Source organism: Eutrigla gurnardus (assembly GCF_963514095.1).
Source record: "Eutrigla gurnardus genome assembly, chromosome: 12".
NCBI classification, from domain to species: Eukaryota; Metazoa; Chordata; class Actinopteri; order Perciformes; family Triglidae; genus Eutrigla; species Eutrigla gurnardus.
The window spans coordinates 25,815,719-25,835,960 of record NC_139926.1 but is presented as its reverse complement, the minus strand read 5'-3'; the positions used below and the strand labels follow the sequence as shown (position 1 = coordinate 25,835,960).

Here is a 20,242-nt window from a genome sequence, read left to right as displayed (position 1 = left end):
ATTTGTGATGATTTTGATGACACACTAACGTGCTGACGGATTTGGTGTTTTCATGTTTGTAGCTGAGTTAGACCAGAGAGTTTGTTTTTTAAACTGGCGATGCTGTTTTGTTGCTGGTAGTGTGCAGTAAGCACTGTATCAACTCTGTTTAATAATAAAAAACTAGCCTTTTATATGCTACATTACTTGTCAGCAACCAGTTTTTAGAAGTAATGCATTGTCTTTAAATAAATGTCATTTGGTGGATCCTTATGAATGCTGACGTGGAGAGTGGTTCACAGCAATTCCCGAAAAGTTATAAATATTTGGAAAGGTATCTGATAAATATTTAAAGTGTGGTGATAATGGTGATAGACGAAAGAACTGATGTTGACAACATTTTGGTTTTGCAACGAACTAATACCTGTTGTGATGACAGTAAGAAATGTAATAATATAATGATAAATCACTTTTACATCTAGTAGAAAAATGAGCTGTAGTTATTTATAGTTGGTCTACTATTTAGGCTGGGATGTTTTCATTCATTTATTTTTGTGATGTCGGCATGGAATTCAAGGTGTCGTTCTGGAAAAATTCCGATTGATATATTGGCTGAAAAGGCCTCAAGGATTCTGCCGATACTTTGCATAGTGTTACTAAAAGAATGAATCTAGACCTCCATGAGGTTCAGGTCGGGAGGAGGGTCATGGATCCATTCATATCAGTGGCAAACGTCTGTATTGTAGGAACCGGTGAGAGACAAATCATTCTTCAGTCCCGTTTGAATTGGGAATCGTGAATTACACGTGTGATGTTTGTCAATTTAAGCGATAATTTGCATTGAAGACTAGAAAACTAACTTGGCTACGCTCCAAGCACAAATGCAACGTTAGCTCACTTGATTATGTTTTATTCAGCAACACTTTTTATCAGCCGGCAAGAGAAAGAAGGAGCGAGAGCCGTTGTTGGCGTGAGTAACGTTACGTCCTGGTACCGAACACACCGGCGTTGTAGCTTCAGAGAGAGTCGCGTCTTTTAGAATTACCTATTACGTCAACAGTTATCTGAGGACTCTCCTGATGTACAAAATGATCCTTTAAATTGACAAACATCATGAGTGTGAGTCACGGCATGACTTAAAACATCGCAACTGTATACTTAAAGCTCCACTAATACGACTCTAATACTGGATTATGTCAAAATGCCGTGTAAAGTGCAGATGCCAGCTGGCGTATTCAGAAACGACTCGGTAATTAGTCCTGCTCTTTCTGAACACGGTTTGTTTGTCTGTAAATGAGCTGTTGATGAAACACTGCGAGTTAATCTGTGTAAAAAACGGGGGAACACCTGCCTAACGTTTCTCACACGATGTAACAGCCCTCGGTTAAATACCGCGCCGTTAAAGCCGACACTAATGCCTTTCTGATGCTAGGCTGTTAGGGAACTGTTGATTGGAGAGTCGCCATTTTTGTTCTCCGTGTGTGGTGTTGTTGTATTACATTACATATGATAACATGTAGAGGCTGGGCATCAGGAAATTTCCGACATTTGCCACCTGTCTGGTGGCAAATGTCGGAAATTCAAACATGATTATATTCTTTCCAAAGTAGGGTCCTGAGGTGGTCAACCAGAATGGGGCGGGGCAAACGCAGTATTACTGAATCAGACTCTTGATCTTCATTCAACAATTCAGTGAAGAATGAAAGAAGTGGAACTTTGTCCAAATGAAAGAATATATGATCAAAAATCCCCTATTTCTACAGTGAAAAACATTTTTTTTAATTTTATTTAATGCAATATAAAATAGATTTATTTTTTAAATTTATTTTTTATTAAAAAAAAATATATACAATCGATTATTATTTTAAAAATGTTTTATTTGATTAAAAGAAAAAAATCTGGGGCAATCTTTCCACATTTTATAATAATAATGCAACACATCAACTGTATCCTACAAATTGGAATTGGTTTGAAAGATCTGAAGGAAAAATTCTCAGTATATTTAAATCAAAAATAGAGATGCATCGAGAATCGTTTAATAATCGAATCGTTAGGTCACCATTCTGACCACAAGCGAAAACTGTTGTTGTACTTTCAAGCAATTATTCACTAAATTAAATGACTATAATTTCATGGTTTGATTCTGCAAACCTTCTTTTTACTTACCGGTACTCTTTACCTCGATTGTGTCGTTTATTGCATTAAGTTGCACGAGTGTTGCCCATCGTTTCTTCCACCACCTTGGAGGTAACCACCCGGATGGTTGTTCGTTCTTTTGACAGATGAAGAAGACAGTTTTTTACCTCTAGTCCTACGCTCATGCTCATGCTATAATCACTGTATTTGTGGTTTACTTTTGTAATTAACTAATAAAGCAGATTTTGTTGAATATTTTGTTTATTCTCACTGGAACAAGTTGCTTCTGAATTTTAATGGTTCATACAGCAATAAAAAACAATTCTCCCTCGCTCCCTGCAGCATATTGCAAAACGACGCTTTAAAACATCACAGCATGCATCACTATAAAAAAGCATTCCTGATATCAGACGTTTTATTCTACAACAATCCCACCCAAAGAAAAAAAACCCCGTAGTCCTGCAGGATCGATACGTGGACCTTTGACCTCGGATCATTTTTGTTGTTGAGTCAGCTAAAACGAAGGCAGCGGTTTGTGGTGGTGCTCTCCTGCTTTCATGGCGTTGTGGTGAAAGCCCCTGTGTACAAGACTTCTCCCCATGTGGTGAACACAACCCCACAATCCCAAGCCTTCTATTTGCAGCGCAGCTTTCTTGCTACAGGAAATGTGTTGATTTAATGATGTGGCGGCGTGTGTGTGTGTGTGTGTGTGTGTAGCGGAGACGTTTTGCATCGTGTTAAGAGTCATAACAAAGTTGGATGTGAGGATTAAACTGGATACAATCGACTTTACGCGACTTAATCGCTTAATTACTGTTGTCGAGCCATTTTGTGGCGAGGCCTTAAGTGCGAGCAGACGCCGTACATGTCGTGTTCGTGTAGATACGATTGTTAGCGGGTGAAGGTTAACGCTGAATGTGCAGGAGCACCACGATCCTGTAAAGGCTCACGGACTGACTGGAAGGGGCTTTTGGCTTACAATCCTTTTTTTTTTTTTGTATGTGGGGTGTGGGGAGGGGCTCTGGGCTGCTATTGGGTGGGGGGGGTTGTGGCCTATATAATACTTCCATGGTTTTGGCAGTCAGATTTTCAAGAAACTTCCTGGTGTGTCAGGATCAATCGGGCCTAAGCCAGTCTTAATTAAAGGCTTGGGGCTGGGCAGAAGTCGAGGGCAAAAGGCATCCCCGTTGGTTGAAAGAATGAAGCGTCTGTCATTACAACACTATAGGGAGCATACGCTTTATTACTTAAAATTCCTCTTTTCAAAAAAAAAAAAAAGTCTTACACTTCAGTGACGACAAATTAGCTTTTAATTATATTGTTGTTTTGGCCAATAGTGGGAAACCCCCTAAAAAGTCACCATATATTTTATTTTGGGGTCATTTTATTAATTTTTAATGCAAACACGATGCATTAAAGATCAACAAATTGCTCTTTTGCCCACTTGGACGTCTTTGTGCCGTATTTTATCTCACAAAATTGACTGAGCAGATTTCTATTTTTGAGTATAATTGAGTTATGTAACGTCTTGAGTTCTAAAAGACCACGTTGAAGGTATTTCTTAGTTGTAGTCACTTATGCTTAGTGTTTTTTTGTTTAAATTTAAAAATTGGTTTAATGCTTCAATACAAATGTGATGATAAATGAGTGAGTTTTGAATGATTTTTGGGTGCTGAAGTTTAAAACGCATGCAGTTTGAATTTTCCGCCACTTGGGGGCACAGGCAACTTACAGGGAAGAGATGAGGAGCTGTGTGTGTGTGTGTGTGTGTGTGTGTGTGTGTGTGTGTGTGTGTGTTTCATTAATTAAATGGAATATGATCCAAAAGACTGTGCCTACTCATGACACATCATGTACCACAAGAGAGGAAATAAGACAAATGCCACAGATGTCCCCTTTTTTCTCTGCCCTGTTTTTTCTCTTTTTTTCTCTGGTTTGGTTCCCTCCAAACGTCAGACAGACAGAGCCTTTAGTATGTTTTAGTCTCCTGAGTGGATCTTTCCAGTACACCCATCTGTCAAGTTTTTTTTTTTTTCCTGAGGTCCGAGTCGGGGTCCGGGGGGCGTGTTTGTGTCTGGGCCCGGGTGGGCGGGCGGATGAGTGGGTGGGGGCATAGAGATCAGACGTAGGACATATCACATCGCAGGCCAAATATCCGACTAGTCTGATGTACCATCTGATCTACTGTCCCAGTCAAATCCACATCCAGGCTCACCCCCGGCCCCAGACTGTCCCATCTAGTGCAAGTTAAAAGACCCGTCCTTTAGCTTTGTCCATTCCTTAATGAATGCATCTGCTTTGACCTTCATCAACCCCCCACCTTAAATCCACCACCCTCCCTTCCCACACATGTTTCTTCCCTTGACACCTGTAGAGTCCTCTCCTGCTTTAAAATCCCAACTTGCTTTATGAAAACATCCTGAAAATGGGTGAAAACTCCTTATTATTAATTGCCTGTGTAGATGCGCTCTGCTGGTTTGACGTGGCAGCAGCAACATTTACCTGTTATGTGGATGTGAGGTGGTTGTGAGCAGTGAGAGGCCCTCACCTGCAGAACTAATGGTGTTAATGCATTCATATCATGGAGGGTTATGTAACCGAGCTGGCCAGAGATGGAGTAGTGCAGCCACCTCGCCGGTCTTAATGCATTCAGTCCTCCACACGGTCAGATGGCCTCGGTGATCCAGGAGGCTCAAGATGGCAATGTGTGGCTGTGTGTGTGTGTGTGTTTGTTAGATTAGGCACCGATGTGTGTATCCATATGGTTCAGTTGCAACATATTTGGATCGTTATGGCCTTGTGCCAAATGAATGTAATAGTCATAAATGTGTGTTTGTGTGTGTGTCCATGTGCATCACCCTTCCCAACGTTTTTTGATGTTGAGTTTAGATCCAAATAGGTCTTTTTAGGGCATGTGACCTCTGTATGGTCATGTTTTTTTTTGTTTTTTTAAAAGTATAATTTTTGATCTCATTTGAATTGTGCCATGATTATTTTTGAGTTGCATTTTCTTTTCTCACTGCTAAAATATCAGACTGTAAAAATATGTAATTAAGTAGGTGATGTTTCTCGTTGAAGCTACAATGCTTGTGTGTGTTTTTTTCTTTTGTTTTTTTTACTCACATGAACGAATCTTGCTCGTTTACTTGAGGTAATGATATATTTGCGTGTGGAATTCTGAATCATTACTCAAAGCGTTTTACACTACAGGTCACATTCACACACACACACACACACACACACACTGATGGCAGAGGCTGCTATCAAGTTGCCATCAGGATCTAAACTAATTCACTTGGATCCCCTACCTCTGAGCCATGTTCTTGACATGCAAACTTATCTTTTTTAAATCAACGAACATCAATAATTTATAACACAATTCAAATGTTACCTTACACATTTCTTTTTCCCAAAATGCTCCAGTGTTTTGGGACACAAAGGGGCGGGACTTCCTGACCTCAGAGTCTGCACCAAGCAGCCACAATAGGTGTGAGGCTTGATTATTTATTGTCATGGGAAGATGGTCGCGGTGCACGCAGGGGGACAACGCGCTTCGCCATTGGTCGAGAGGGCCGCTTAAAAGTAAACACCAATCAATCCTCTCCTCTTTCTATGCCGCCGCCGCCGCTGCAGTCAGCCCCGGTGACATGAGTTGTGGAGAAAGCTCCCCACCTCTCCTCCGCCTCTTTCTCTCCCGTGCACTGTAATCCTGACAGCTGAACACCGCCCCTCAGAGAACAAGTGTCAGCCTCAGAATAGAGCGCGCGTGAGTAGTGTGTCAGCCCCCCCCCCCCCCCTCCCTTTGGTTTGCATGTAAGATGGTGCTAATGTTGATGGAGGTGACATTAACTATACAATGATCACAGTGATGCCGCTTGTACCGCCGCCTCACCGCCTTTTTGCTAAAGAGATAAGTGACTGATCTGACTTGGGGACTGGTCACATGACACAGACGTACATCAAGGCAAGGCAAGTATTTGTATAGCAGCTTTCAACAACGTGGCAATTCAAAGGGCTTTACATAAAACGTTGAAAGCATTGGAGAAAAAAACAAGCAAATAAAATAAAGGGGCAGTGTTAGCTAGCCGACCAGATGTTCTGCAACCTTTATGCCTCATATTTGAACTTTTTAAAAAAATAGTTCTTATTGAAGCTTTGCAGAGGGATCGTCATTGCATGTTTAAGTTGATGTTTGTCCGAGATATGGCTGAATTTCCGTTTGAAGCAAATCAACATGAGTTGCTTATTTGTGTCACGGGCCTCTGCCAGGCATCCGTGGCTGATTCTGACACACCGAGAGGGGGGAGGAAGAGTTTTGGCCACAACCTGAGATATTGACCGCCTCTCAGCCCCCACTGTCAGGTTGTGAAACAGGCGATATTTGCATGAAATAAATGAGAATCTCTCTCGCGTCCGGACCTCTCCGCCACGGCCAAAGGTTTACCGACGCAGATGCACGCTCCATCTGTCCCCGGCTCTCCTCCCTTTTTCGGATATGCCATCGTGGTTTCTGCTATAGTAATCTTTTTTAACTTTTTTTTTAACCTGAGCTGTCGCAGCATCCCCAAAGTGAAGTCCTCCCTTGTTTGTCCTGCTTTGGATTTCGGGAGGGGGGGAACGGGGTTGAAGGGGGTCAAGTGGTCCTCTATCCTGAGCAAACATGGACATGGTGACAGCCGTTGGGACAACAAACCTTCCACGAGAACCGGCTGTCCTGCCAACATTCTCCCCGCCTCCCCTACTACCAGCAACCCCCCCATCAGCCCTCAGCCCAGGACTGTGATCCTGCATAGCTGGCATAATGAAGCCATATAAGCCTGTTATTTGCCGCTTTACGGCTTGTTTTATGAAGGTGAGCTGACAAGCAGCTCCCAGAATGGTTCCTGTCACTTTAACAGAGAGCATTACCAAGAGAAAAGGAGCGGTGTGGAGGGGAGGGCAGGGCAGTCCGGAGAATGGGGGCGGGGGCCTTTATGTTAGCCCTGCCAGGGCTTTGATGGGTAAGAGGTCTGGCTGCAGGCTATCACTGGTACATTTTATGTCTTCCACCTTTTGTGAGTAGGGAGGACATTATTGACGTTTGACCTATGTTGTTATTCCCACCTCCTCTTCGCTAATCAATTACCACATCGATCCATTAATCAGACGTGGGTTGATGGCCAGTGAAAGGGGCCCGTGGGTATGTGTGATGAATTGTGGGATAGGCCTCGGGCTATCGTGGAGGAGGGCCTTCACCTGTGGAGTGCACCGCTCGGCGCTTGGCCTTACAGCGAGTAGGCCCGGCTGGGACTTTTCTGTAGGTTTTATTATTTGCAAGAAAATCAGTTTTTTTTACACATGCACTGCAGAAAATTTGTATATGTCATATATCAATGCCAGCGTATTTTACTTAAATTAATGTCTTTGTCACGCAAATTCCTCACATTTAAGGTACACACACACACGCTACAGTGAAACAAATATTGAATTCCTACGATGGGAAATAATATTTAAAAAAACCCATCCTCACAGTCGTTCCCAGCGTCGAAGCCAACGGGGTGAAAAATCGGCAGGAAGTGTTCCTATTTAACAAAGCTTTTATTCTGGGTTTTTGGTATGACATGTGAAATCGTTGGCACCCATATCAGCAGCCATTACGCTGTGGTGGCTCGAAAGCGAGGATGCCTTTTGAACGAGAGCAAACATGTTTTTGTCCGTCCGACTGTTTCCATGGAGGGCAGGCAGAAGCATAATTGTGTTTTAGGACACAAACAGAAACAGATCAGACGCTCAGACAGCCAGCAGATCAAAACGGAAGCTGCGGGAGCGGAACCCACCACGCTTTGATTAGGTTTGGTTTTCGTTTTTTTTTTTTTTTTTTGGTGTTTAGTGCAGACTAAAGCCGTCACCCCAGTCCGTCTCTGCCCTTGCCAAGTTGCTTGCCAAAAAACACGGAAAGATTTGGGAAAGAAAGTAAAGAGGGAGAAAACAAAAAGCTAGTGGGCTGTTACAGTCCACCCCTCCTCCTCCTCCCCTACTCCCCTTTTTGGACTGACCGGGGTCCAGCCGACAGTCACCCAGCTCTTGTGGGTTTTACTGAATTGAGAAGACACTTGTGTGGATTTTTCAATTCTTCAACGTGTCATTTGGCCGGGAGTGCCATTGTGTCCCCCCCCGGCCCCCTTTTCTCCCCGCTCCTTCTGCCGAGACGAGTCGTGTCATCCCCTCGTGATCAGCACTTTTGTTGCCTTTGTTTTTGGCCCTACCTCAGAAGTCCATCTTTTCTTTTATGTCCCTGCCTTTCATGCATAAGGGAACAGTTGTGGCCTGTTGTGGGGCTGTTCCACTGCATTTCCACCAGTGGGGTTTCCTTTCATTCTCCTTCAAAGTACTACAATGGGGCTCTGAGGGCCTGAATGGCCAATGCAGAGTGCACAATCCTTACAGAGCCCGCTCATTTTGTTTTGCCGGAGTCAATAAAAATGCTAAGTTAAAAGCTAACCCCCTTATGCCCTCCTCGAATGGAGCGACTTGTTTGACCTCCCCTCTCAATTAACTTTTAATGATAAATTCATTGATTTTCTTTGGGGATTCGTTTTTCTTTTTTTTTTGTCATCTAAAGCATATTATTCTGCACACATTTAGTGCTGCATAATGCATTATATTTTGCATTAAACCATTTTGTATTTATTAAAAGAGCACATTCTGCTATATATATATATATATATATATATATATATATATATATATATATATATATATATACTGTACGAGTTGCTCAGTAATCAATGCTTGGATGGATTTATCGAGTTGCTGGACAGACAGCTAGCATCACGACCAGCTTGTATATATCACAAACGATGGCCCTCGTTCCTTTCTTTCTTTCCCCTTGTCCTCAGACTCGGATAAAGACGTCTCTTTTCTTCTGTAGGAGTGGGATTTAACTAGTTTTATGTTAAGGGATGGGGGAAAAGAAGGGGAAGAGAAAAGGGGAAAAAAAGAGGCTGCAGTCGTCTCCGGGCATTACGGCGGAGGCCTCGCATAAAAGCATTGTGTGCCGATTTGTGAGCTGAGAAAAAGCCGGGGGACTTTGGGAAGGATTACAGGTAGGCAGACATTGGCTGCCGCAGATAACTGCCATGACTTCATCCTCATTGTGTAGATTAAGGCATAAAACCCAAACTAATGAGACGGGAAAGGGGGGAAGAAGACGTTGGACGGGAGAAGGAGGAGTAAAAAGGGGGTATTGTTGATGGCGAGGGACATCATTGTCACTGGAATTAGCTTCTTTTTTTAAAGCGAGAAGAGGAAGATGTGGGTCCAGAGGTGATATAATCTGAGGAAGTGAGATGTATTTAGTTACATGGCTGCAGACTCGGGTTAGATTGGGTGAATCATAATCTCTTGTATAACATATGCGTTGCTACGGAGTTACAAGTGTTGCTCAGAGCAAATTAAATATGCTATCTTTTGAATCACGTCAGTAATAACATTAGCGGGTCCAGCGTGCTTGAAAGACCAGCCCCCCCATCTATTGTGGGGTTGGGGGAGAAGGATTGCTCATCCCAAGCTGTAATTTGCTGGAGGGCAAAGCAGAGAAAGCAGGGGGGCAGAGGAGAGAGAAAAAAGTAGAACAAGTGTTTGATTCTTTCCTTTCGCTGTCTTGGGTGTCTCTGGTTAATTTTTCAGCATTTCTCAGGCCATCCAATTGTGTCCTCAGACCCGAGGCAGTGTGCAAAAAACCCCCACAACAAACCCCATACACATGCAGCGTCATGCTGAGAGGAGGGCCGTATTTTGGGGGGAATGTTTCAGCTTAAAAAAAAAAAAAGAGGTGTCAGACAGGCAGGTGGACACGGAGCGAGGTAAATATCGACGACTTTTTGACCGTTTTATTTCCCACCCGTGGACGGCTTTCTGCAGCCTGTTTATGCTTCAGGAACATCGATTTTCTTTTCTCTCTCCCCCTCCTACTCTTTATTCATCTTTATTTAATCTGGCATCTTTATGCAAACTACATTTTTTGAGGTATGCGGCTGCTTATTAAGAATCATCTGATTATTGTGGGGTAGAAAACACAGATCTTTAATTTTGCGCATTTTAGACACAGCTTCTGCCCGCACCACCATGCTGGAGATAATTGTGGAAATCTACATATTGAGAGGGGAGGCTGTCGTCGGGGTCTGTTTTTGGAGTGGAACCTCTTGTTATCTGCTGTAATTCATGTGGCAGGATGAATATTACCACCTGAATTAGGCTATTATGCTGCCAGGTGGAGGCCAGTCCAGTTACAGGAAATTGTGATCATCATGTCACGATAATGAAGCAATTACTACACAATTCAACATTCACTTAGCAATCAGCAGTGGCTAGATGTTATGACATAGACGTTATGTCAAGTTGAATATTTATTAAGATCTAATATGCTCTTCCTGTTTCTGTTGACTTGTGGATGTACTGCATTAAAATGTCCCAGCAATATTGAAGCATATATGACTTCTTATATAGGACATTACATAGCAAACAAGAACTTTGTCAAAACATCACAAACTAAAGGCTCCCTCCATAGGACTCATTAGAAATGGTCATTTTGTGAAAATCTCTTAAATCTTCATATATTTTGCAGTAAAATGTCTTCCCAAAATTATAAACCAGAGAATGCTCTTTAATATCACATCGTCATATTGTGCACTTATTAGGAAATATATACATAAGTTATTACGTCAAAATGAATGTCTTTTGTGTTTTTATATCAAACCACAGTCCTCTGTTGTAGCTTCCTTCTACAACATATTCTTCTGGGGTGTATTCAAACCTAGCTTGTTCTGAAACCTGGAGCGTTACCTGGCTAGACTGGCTCGTTTTAGGGTGTTTTCAGACCTGTTGGTTGTTTTCCTTTGTTCAAATTCAGGGATAAATGTCTCACACATGTTGTATTTGTGTTCGGACTGCAATCGGTACAACAACAACGCCCGAAACACCTGTTTTCTGATTGGTCAGAATGTTGTAGGATGTTTGAATTACCCGAACCATCAGTAGTCCCCCTGGTTACATTCTTGTTAAAAGACAACGTGTATACACCACTAAACCTGAGCTCAACTGTTATTTCAGTAGTTTAGAACCAGTATGAGTACAGTATTGGTGCATCCCTAATGAGGAGGTCCCATATAACCACCCATACCCAAAATTGGTGTAAACTTATAAGCTCCTAGAAATATAAGTGACTTGCTCTGTGATGGAAGCACCAAATGCCAGAAGAATATGCATTAAAAGTGTGATATCCCAGGTCCTTACAGGGACAAGTTATTACCTGTTTGTGCATCTGTGTGGATTACATGACGGGGGATTTAACAGATAAGGAGATGAAGCTCGGGGGAAAACAGGAGCTGAATGTGGCAAAAGACTAGATCAGTGTACACCGCTGTGTGAGAGCGGTGCAGATAAGATATGTAGTTCAAGGTGGGTTTATTGTCGTACGGGGAGCGTCAGAACATCAGACAACGTTATGTTCATGGAAAGATCATGCTGACGGTTCGATAACGGCGAACTTCTTTGTCCGAGATGCACTCTGGCATCGGAGGAAGACATGGATCTGCATGTTATCGGCCGCTCAGCCAGCAAAGAGGTGCGCAATCGTACAATATATTTTGTCATGAATCTATCTTTATAGTTTACGAAATGTAGCGGGAATATTCCCATTTTTTTCATATTGCAATATTACAGAAAAACATTTTCCCCCAATATTTTGTAGCCCTAGTATAGATTTTTAATGAATAGTTTACTGAATAGTCGATGATAAAGTAAACTTTTCTTAACACAACTTTTATGCAGATGATGGAGCGATCATCATACTTTAACAGTTTTTACAGTATGGCACTACATTGTAATATTTTGGACCGTGATACGTATCGTGATGCGTATTGTGATTCGGGGGTTGCGATCTATCTATCTATCTATCTATCTATCTATCTATCTATCTATCTATCTATCTATCTATCTATCTATCTATCTATCTATCTATCTATCTATCTATCTATCTATCTATCTATCTATCTATCTATCCATCTATCTATCTATCTATCTATTCATTCAATAATATTTTTAACCTTAACCCCTGTATCGTAATGCGTATCGTGATGCTTATCATCCCCCTTCTTGTCAATATGCAGAGAAATAAGCCTGAAAGTGGATCATAACGATGTTAGTGTGGGCTGTTGACAGTAATAATTTGTTAGACAGCAGGTCCAAACATGACCTACTGTGCTGTTGGGTCTGCATGCGCCTCAGGAAGGCTCATGTCTAGTCTAACACAACATACATACACCCCCCTCCCCTTTAATGCCATTGGGCCCGGGTCTACTGCTGCCTCTCTGCTAATGAGAACCAGCCCCACGCAGCACCATATAAACCCACTAACACACACTTACCTCTGATCTCAGACCAGTAAACGTAGTCACTGTGGCCAGGTCCCACCACTTTACAGCTGCTAATTTAGCCACGCAGCCCCGTGTTATCATAACCTTTCATGTAAAAAAGAAAAAAGAAATTGGTAGCGTAGGTGCGTGGTACTTTGGGGACTGTTAAATATATAAAACACTACATATACATATACAATAGTGATCTAATAATGGGGCAATGTCCACCAGATGTGTGATGGTGTAAATAAAAATATCCAGATTACGTTGAGTATGTATAGGGGAGGTGATGACTGGGACTGGATCCCCATTGGTTCCAGCTCGGCTCCGATCTATATATCTGTCATGTTTATCGCTGCCTGCTGTTGCAAACAGCTACTTTGGGGTTTTTTATGGGGAAAACTGAAATTGTTCAATATTAGACACCACTTCTGCCATTTAATCTGAACTGTATAAAACCATAATGCTAAAATAACACATTGTTAAAGAAGTTAAAAGTAAATTGATTAAATGGGGGAGAAAGAAAAGCAAATAAACTGCTGACAGATGTGCTCATATCTGTGTTGCATTGACCAGACTTACACTGACTGGGGTTGGAACCATATGATATTTAGGGTTGGAACCATATGATATTTAGGGTTGGAACCATACACTTTCTTTTTTCTCATTGCTGTTCTTCTCGTTCTTTTTCTTGTTCTTTGTCTTGTTCTTCATCTTGGTCTTGTTCTTTTCCTTTCCCTTCTTCTTGTCCTTCTCCTTGTTCATATTCTTTTTTTCCTTTTTCTTTGTCTTCTTCTTCTTCTTGTCCTTTCGTCTTGTTCTTCGTCTAGTTCTTCTTGTCGGTTTTCTTCTTCCTGACCTTCTTCATCTCAAATTCTTAGTCTTGTTGTCCTTTTATGTCTTCTTCATCTTGTCCTTCTTCTTTTTGTCCCGTTCTTTGTCATCTTCTTCTTTGTCTTCTTCTTCGTCTTCTTCTTGTCCTTTCGTCTTGTTCTTCATCTTGTTCTTCTTCGTCTCAAATTCAACTTGTTCTTAGTCTTGTTGTCCTTCTTTTTATCCTTTTTCTTCATCTTCTTCTCATTCTTCTTGTTCTTTGTCTTGTTCTTCTTCTTTTTGTCCTTTTTATTTGCCTTATTCTTCATCTTGTCCTTTTTCTTGTTCTTCTACAACTCCGACAACTAATGGACAATAACTTCTTTAATAATTATTATTATGCCAACATCACCTCTGTGTTTAAGATTAAAGGTGATTTTCCATGCACTCTTGGTGACAACTATGGAAAGAAAAGATGTTCGCTTGCCCCAATTCCTAGCGTCTTTGAACTTGGCACAATGTGGATTTAAAATGACCAAACTAACTCCAGTAGAGAATTTGTCTTACAGCTCTGTAACTGTACGCATTTGGTGAATTAAGCTTGACCTGCGTACATATGATCTTCTTCAGATCTTTTGTGTATTTTAAGGAAATGCCGTTATCTCCACGCCTTATCCTCTCTCCTCTTCTTCGTTGTTACTGTAAAGTGAGACCTCTTGTGAGTTACAAAGGAGCAGAAAATAGGGCGCAAAGTGGAATTAAGGGAGAAAAAAAACTGCTGATGATTGTGTCTGTTGTTGACCTCTGCTTCCAGTATCTTGTCTGCAGCCAACATCAAGGCACCTCACCCCCCCACCCTCCCCTCTTTTTTCTCTTCCTTCATAATGAAACCTACTCTTAAATTACACCCACCGTCCTTTTTGTACTTCACTTATATTATAATACGTTTGCCTTTTTAAGTGGGCACTTAGCATGGCTTTTTAAACATTTCCCCCTGAGCGCTATACACACAGAATAGACTTGATTTCATTTAGGTCTGTTGCCCCCCCTCCACTCAGCACTCCCACCTCCGTCCTCTTACCCACGATTCTCCTTTCTAATGCTTGCTTCTCCATCTCTCTGCAGCTTTTTTCCCTTGAAATAACTGTGAGCTTTTTATTATTTCTACCACTGGTTGACAATTTCTTTCCCCTCTCAACCTTTTTTTTGTCACATTTTCTCTCTAAACCTTCAGTTTAAATAGACTCTATGTAGCTGGAAGCCCCGAGATGCTGGAAGCAACTTTTCACTGCCTGCCACGACTGCAGCATCAGTGCAGATTAGGCCTGATTGGGACTGGAGGGCATGCGGAAGCGTAGTTGACAGGATTAAGTGGCTATTGAAGTGACTTTTTCCTCCTTTTCTTTTTCGAGAGCAAAAGACAAGAAAAGAGAATCATTCACTCCCCCCTCCCCTCCTTTTGAACAGAAGGAATACCCCCAACCCCTCCTCTTCCTCTCTTTCTCCTGTCTTCCTTAGGAGGACACTAATTACAAATATGATCCCTCGAAGGGCTTCTGATACCCGGCGAGAGTTGGTGGTGGGAGAAGCTGTTTTCCCTCGCTGTAATTAGATATATCTGATCCTAAACATTTAGCTACTCATTAGGCCCATTTGTTTCAGGGGGCCAGATTGACAGAACAAACAATTAAGACGTGTGCACAATGATTGTGATTATTGGTGTGCACAGTTGCGTGTGTGTGTGGGTGGGAGTGTGTGTGTGTGTATGGGAGGGAGGGGGAGCACACACACTGGGAAGTTTTGTGACTTTGAGCTTGTGAAACTCTTCTGACACATTTGAGTGGGAGATGTGATGATGAGCATGTCAGCGACTGGTCAGACTGGTGTTACAGTTGTTTGGCAATACAAATAAATGGACTTATTTTCATGTTTTTTTGGCTGTGAAACGGGCATAACGCCTACATTTTGCTGCAGCATGCTGCTTAAAGGAAAATAAAAACCTCAGAGAATAAAAAACATTTTGTAGCTTGCTTCGCTGAACTTATTAGAAGCAGAACAGAAACACTGCAGAACATCTGAGCAAAATGAAAAAGTAAAGAGGTAGCTGATACTTTAACAAAAAAAACATACAATACAGTGTAACCATTAGGTTGCTGATCAAATCCCCTGGATATAACATCATTTGAATGTTTAGGTTAATTTAAAGTTAAATGTTCTGCAGGCATATTAATAATAAAGCTTATATTCAATACAATGCAGCACATTGCTCATGTTTAATTATTTTAATCATGCATCTCCATTTAATCCTCTTTAAAGTAGGTTTTGCACCTTAAGTGGTAATGAGGAGTTGACCGATTAACCTTTCAACGTGACCTTAAAGCAAAAGTGCAGGGAGCTATCAGCAGCATTGTTATGAAGACGAATTAATTAACTAAGACATAAATAAAATAGTTTAAAGAAGTCAAGATAAATAAGATAGAGAGAGTAGTGACTGCAGCTGCATCGGAGCAAATGTTTTTTAATTAAATTATTTTATGTGCAAATCAGCTTAAAAAATGACCGATAGCCATAAAAATGCTGAATATCGGTGCCGATAATTGTCCGACCCCTGTTAAAACATTAACTACAATCACACAGCGACTAACCCAAACATTACATTTTCCCATGACTCGGCTCCAGCCGCCGCTGACACCCTCACTCCCTCACTTCCTGCCCTGCCTAGGTATTCAGCAGTGTGGCCACATTAGCATATGAGTGGCTCAGTGTTTGGGTGAGTTTGTTCCCAACAAAGGGCGGCAAAGCAACAGGTCAACGTCTCTCATCCACTTAAATGGACAGCTGAAGGGCAAACACAGCTCCCCGAAATGAAACGTTTCCCCGACTTTCGCTGCAGTCTGGAGGAGGAAGGAGGAGGAGGAGGCCTCCTTCTGGATCCTCACGTTTTTTTAGAGTATAAACACTGGAGATATTATGAAGATGAATGCAGCAACAACCTTTAGAGTAATGTATGCAAGCGTAGACGTGCATATGATTAATGAAATGTACACAAACTCATGTGTTTTGTATCTGTGTTGACAGGGAGGACAACGTGGCGGCCTGGTTGGGGCAACGTCGTTGCTGCCGCCATCACTCGGCGGGCCCCTCGCCGCGCTACGTCCCCCGCAGGGCCGTTCTCTACTGCCCCGGCAACGACGAGCGGAAGTTGAGGAAGCTGGCGTCGCTGGGCGTCGACTGCGCCGTGCTGGACTGCGAGGACGGCGTGGCCCTCAGCAAGAAGGTACGTAGATGGAAAGGTGCTCGGCCCAATCACTGAAAAGTGAGATGTTTAAAACGAGCTTCCCTCCTTATTATGATGATATAAAGGCAGCCCCCCCCCCCCTCCCCCTATCGGAGTCCTTTAAAACAAGGTGACCACGTCCCACTGGGCGAGCAGCGGGAAAGCAGCAGATGCAGCAGGTTAAAAGCATTCTTCCCCCGCCCACGCGACCTCCCCATTGGCCCAGCTGAACTGCCCATGAAATTGTGATTGGAGAGTGGGGGATAAAGGAAAGGGGAGGGGGAGGGGGGAAAAAGTTAACCAACAAAAGGTTTTTTAAGTCATGATAATAAAGATGATTGATATGGCTGCAGGCTATTCCTGTAGCGGGACAAAGACAATAAGACGACGGCCCGTGTGACTGACAGGCTAAAACTGTGACCCCTGTGATGGAGTTGGTGGATGTCAGAGCTTTCTGTCTTTATTATGTGGTTTAGAGGGGGGGGGGGGGGAGGAATGCAGCCATTCAGACGGTGAATGTCAGCCTGTCAGCGTGTGACAGCTCCGTGTCTCTATTTTATTTCACGCTAAAGTATCCTGCTCCAACCCACTTTATTCTCCGTCCCACTCGTTTCACAGAAAAACATTAGTTTTTTACTTGCATTATGTGTGAATTTTGAAAATTATACGATACGTTTTCATTTTAGCAATTAGCTTGGGAGTTAGTCTACCTTGTATATGCTAAATTACATTATAGTAAGATCGTTTAGAACAATAATAACAATACATAATGAAAAAATAGTTCCCTGCTTAATCCTGCTCCATCGATAACAGAGCTCAGTGTCCGATTTCTTTTTTTTCTTTTTTCACACCATTGGTGTATTTTGGCTTTTAAAGGGAGACCGCGCTGAAAGGAAATCCTTTAACCTTTTGTGCAGTTTCCCAGGTCATACTGTGTAATATAAGAATTTAGTTATTTACTCAATAACATAATGCACCTTTCCTACTGGCCCCCTTTCTTCACCGCCCACACTCGCTGCTTCTTTCTCCACTGTGGCAATTGGAAATCCATGGGGGTTGTTGTGTAGTTATACCTTCCCTTTAAGATAATATGTTTCTTTTTCTGTTCGGTGCTTCTAGTGTGAGTTTGGATATTAATTTCCATGTTTTTAAATCATTTTGCCATTTTCTTTCTTCATTTTTTGCCACATATTTGTATTCCTATATTACATATGCAGTTGCAGAGCCTCTTTAGGTGCTCCAAAATATTTTAAAAGGCAACAATGAGGAAATAATATGTTTGGCGTTATGTGATATATACATTTGAAGGAAAAGTGGCTGCTGCACCTGATTAAGTCTGTGCCCAGTGAATCCAACTTCTGGAATTTAACATTTAAGTGAAAACAGATGTTTTCATCCACATTTTTTGTAATTTTCTCTTTCTCACAACAGTCTGATGGATCAGATACAGCTTTGATTTTTTTTATTACGTAACGGTTGACGTGTGTAACCTCGACCCAGAGTTTATTTTCTTATATATGGGCGATGACGTGCATCGGGCTTGTAGCGCTGCCAAACTGTGAGGGATCACTGAATGCATCCCAGAGTTCACGCTGATGGAAAACCGAAGCTTCTGTAACATGGGCGAGTTCAGATGATGAAAACACGTCAGTGACACCAGGAAATAATATCGCAAGAGAAGAGAGGGAGGAGCTTCCAATACAAGATTTTTTGTTTTTATTTACTATTAATGACTCGCAGTCACTAGGTGTGTGTGTGTTTGTTTATATATGTGTGTGTGTGTGTGTGTGTGTGTTTGTGTGTGTGTGTGCACACCTTTAAATGCGACCCGCCTGATCAGATTCTGTATTTCGTGGTCAAAGGAGTGGCCCGTAAAACCGTGGTTTCATTTCCTATGAACCCTTCACAATAAAAGTCCCCTCTAACCTTTAGCTGCTTACCTTTCCTCCCTGCACTATTAGAAGACTTTTCTTATTGAAGGAAATCTCTGCTAATTTGGTGATAAGGACATTGTCCTGTTCATTTTTCACAATAAAAGCACCTCTTTGATATTTTGGCATTTAAAAAGCTTTTATTTTGTCCGGATTGTGCCCACATGCCAAAATGTAAAATCTCTTATAAAGTGATTTTTATAAGGAGATGTTTTGAGCTGTTCCAGACCGTCTGTGTACGTCAGATTTTTAAGATCTGATCTGGGACCAGCTGGCTCCTCGGTGGATGGTTTTACTTTGCGAGTGTGTTTGCACTGACGTAGCTGCGATTCTGTTTCGCCATGACAACCTCACAGTCGTGCACCGTGCGTTTGCCAAGAGATGCTGGAGCTCGGAGACGGAGCCCAACCCCAAACCTCTGCTTTTTTTTGTTTTGTTTTTTTGGTAACAATGGGTTATGGGTTTGCATGGATCGGCCTTAAAAAAAAACAGGGGGGTCTACTGCCCACAACCACCCTCCTATTATGTGTTCATTAATGTATTCTTTTCATTATCTGTCACCTTCACCTTAAAACAGGAAAGGATATTCATGACAAAAAGGTACACCGTGAAGGTCAGTCCACCCCCTCCCCTTGAAAATTGAAATCCGGCAGTGCCCGCTTTAATTGCCTGCCGCTTTTGACTAAAAAAAAAAAAAAATGTCGGCGCCTCGGCTTGGCAGCAACGCCGGCTTGCTTACGAGGCAGCGAGATGAGATAAAGGAGTAAAGGGTAGGAGCCACCTAGAGCTTGCTAACTGTCACCACAGACCCGGAGGGGAGGAGGGGGGAGGAGGGGAGGGAGGGAGGGAAGACGAGGCTGACTGCTCTAACACTCTTACACATATCATCATATCTGTATGATCAGTGGGGTGGAGGAAGAGGGAGGGAGGTTGAAACCCCGGAGCGGAACTGACGGCTACACCTGTCCTGTCTCCTCCTCCTCTCCCTCGCTGTCTTGTTCTTTCATTGTCCCCCCTTCTCTCCCCCTTCCCTCCCCTCGCCGGGGTCCTCAGGGTTAACATTGTTTAGCTCTCTCTCTCCCCCGTGTTCTCCCTCTGCCCTACACTCCAGCGTTCCTCCCGGTGTTTCTCTCCCTCTTTCTTCCCCCACATGGGTCCCTCCATCCATCCCCGACTCCCTGACTCCCCGACTCCCCCCCCTGCCTCCCCCGCTGTAGAGATTCTCTCCTAATCCCTGGAAGTTTGGAACTAATGAACTAACTGCTGAGCCGCTGCCACGGAGCTTGGTCCCAAACTATACTGTACTTCACACTCGATTTCCTCTCCAGATGGCGTGGTGGCGCGGCCGGCGCGGCGGGGAGCACCTCCAGCACACCGGCGTGCACGTGCACGAGTAGACACGGGCCAAGCGTGCACACGTAGACACACACACATGGACGTTCACACACAAATGCACACGATATTGTTACAGTCTGCAGCTCACTGTGACGGAGAGACAGTTTCAGTATATTTACAGAAGAAGCAGGAAGACTTGTTGTTCGTCTGAAGGTGCGTAAAGCATTCTATAATAATAATCATTATAATAATAATAAGTGATGTTGATCACCCTCGGTAGCTTTTATTGGGCCCACGTGGAAGCCAGAGATCCCCCGTCGCTCCTGGATTTCAGTTTTTACAAGTACATGGATTTGATTACAACAACCAGTCATACG

General features: G+C 42.7%; 1 protein-coding gene across 1 annotated transcript in view; it reads left to right on the top strand.

Annotated features, from left to right (window-relative positions):
• Positions 1-20,242, top strand: part of clybl (citrate lyase beta like) — a 57,581-nt gene that overhangs the window by 16,246 nt on the left and 21,093 nt on the right. Inside the window, exon 2 of the mRNA XM_084022880.1 lies at positions 16,401-16,599. Within this exon, the coding sequence (XP_083879006.1) occupies positions 16,401-16,599 (199 nt within the window). The remainder of the gene's footprint in view (positions 1-16,400; positions 16,600-20,242) is intronic.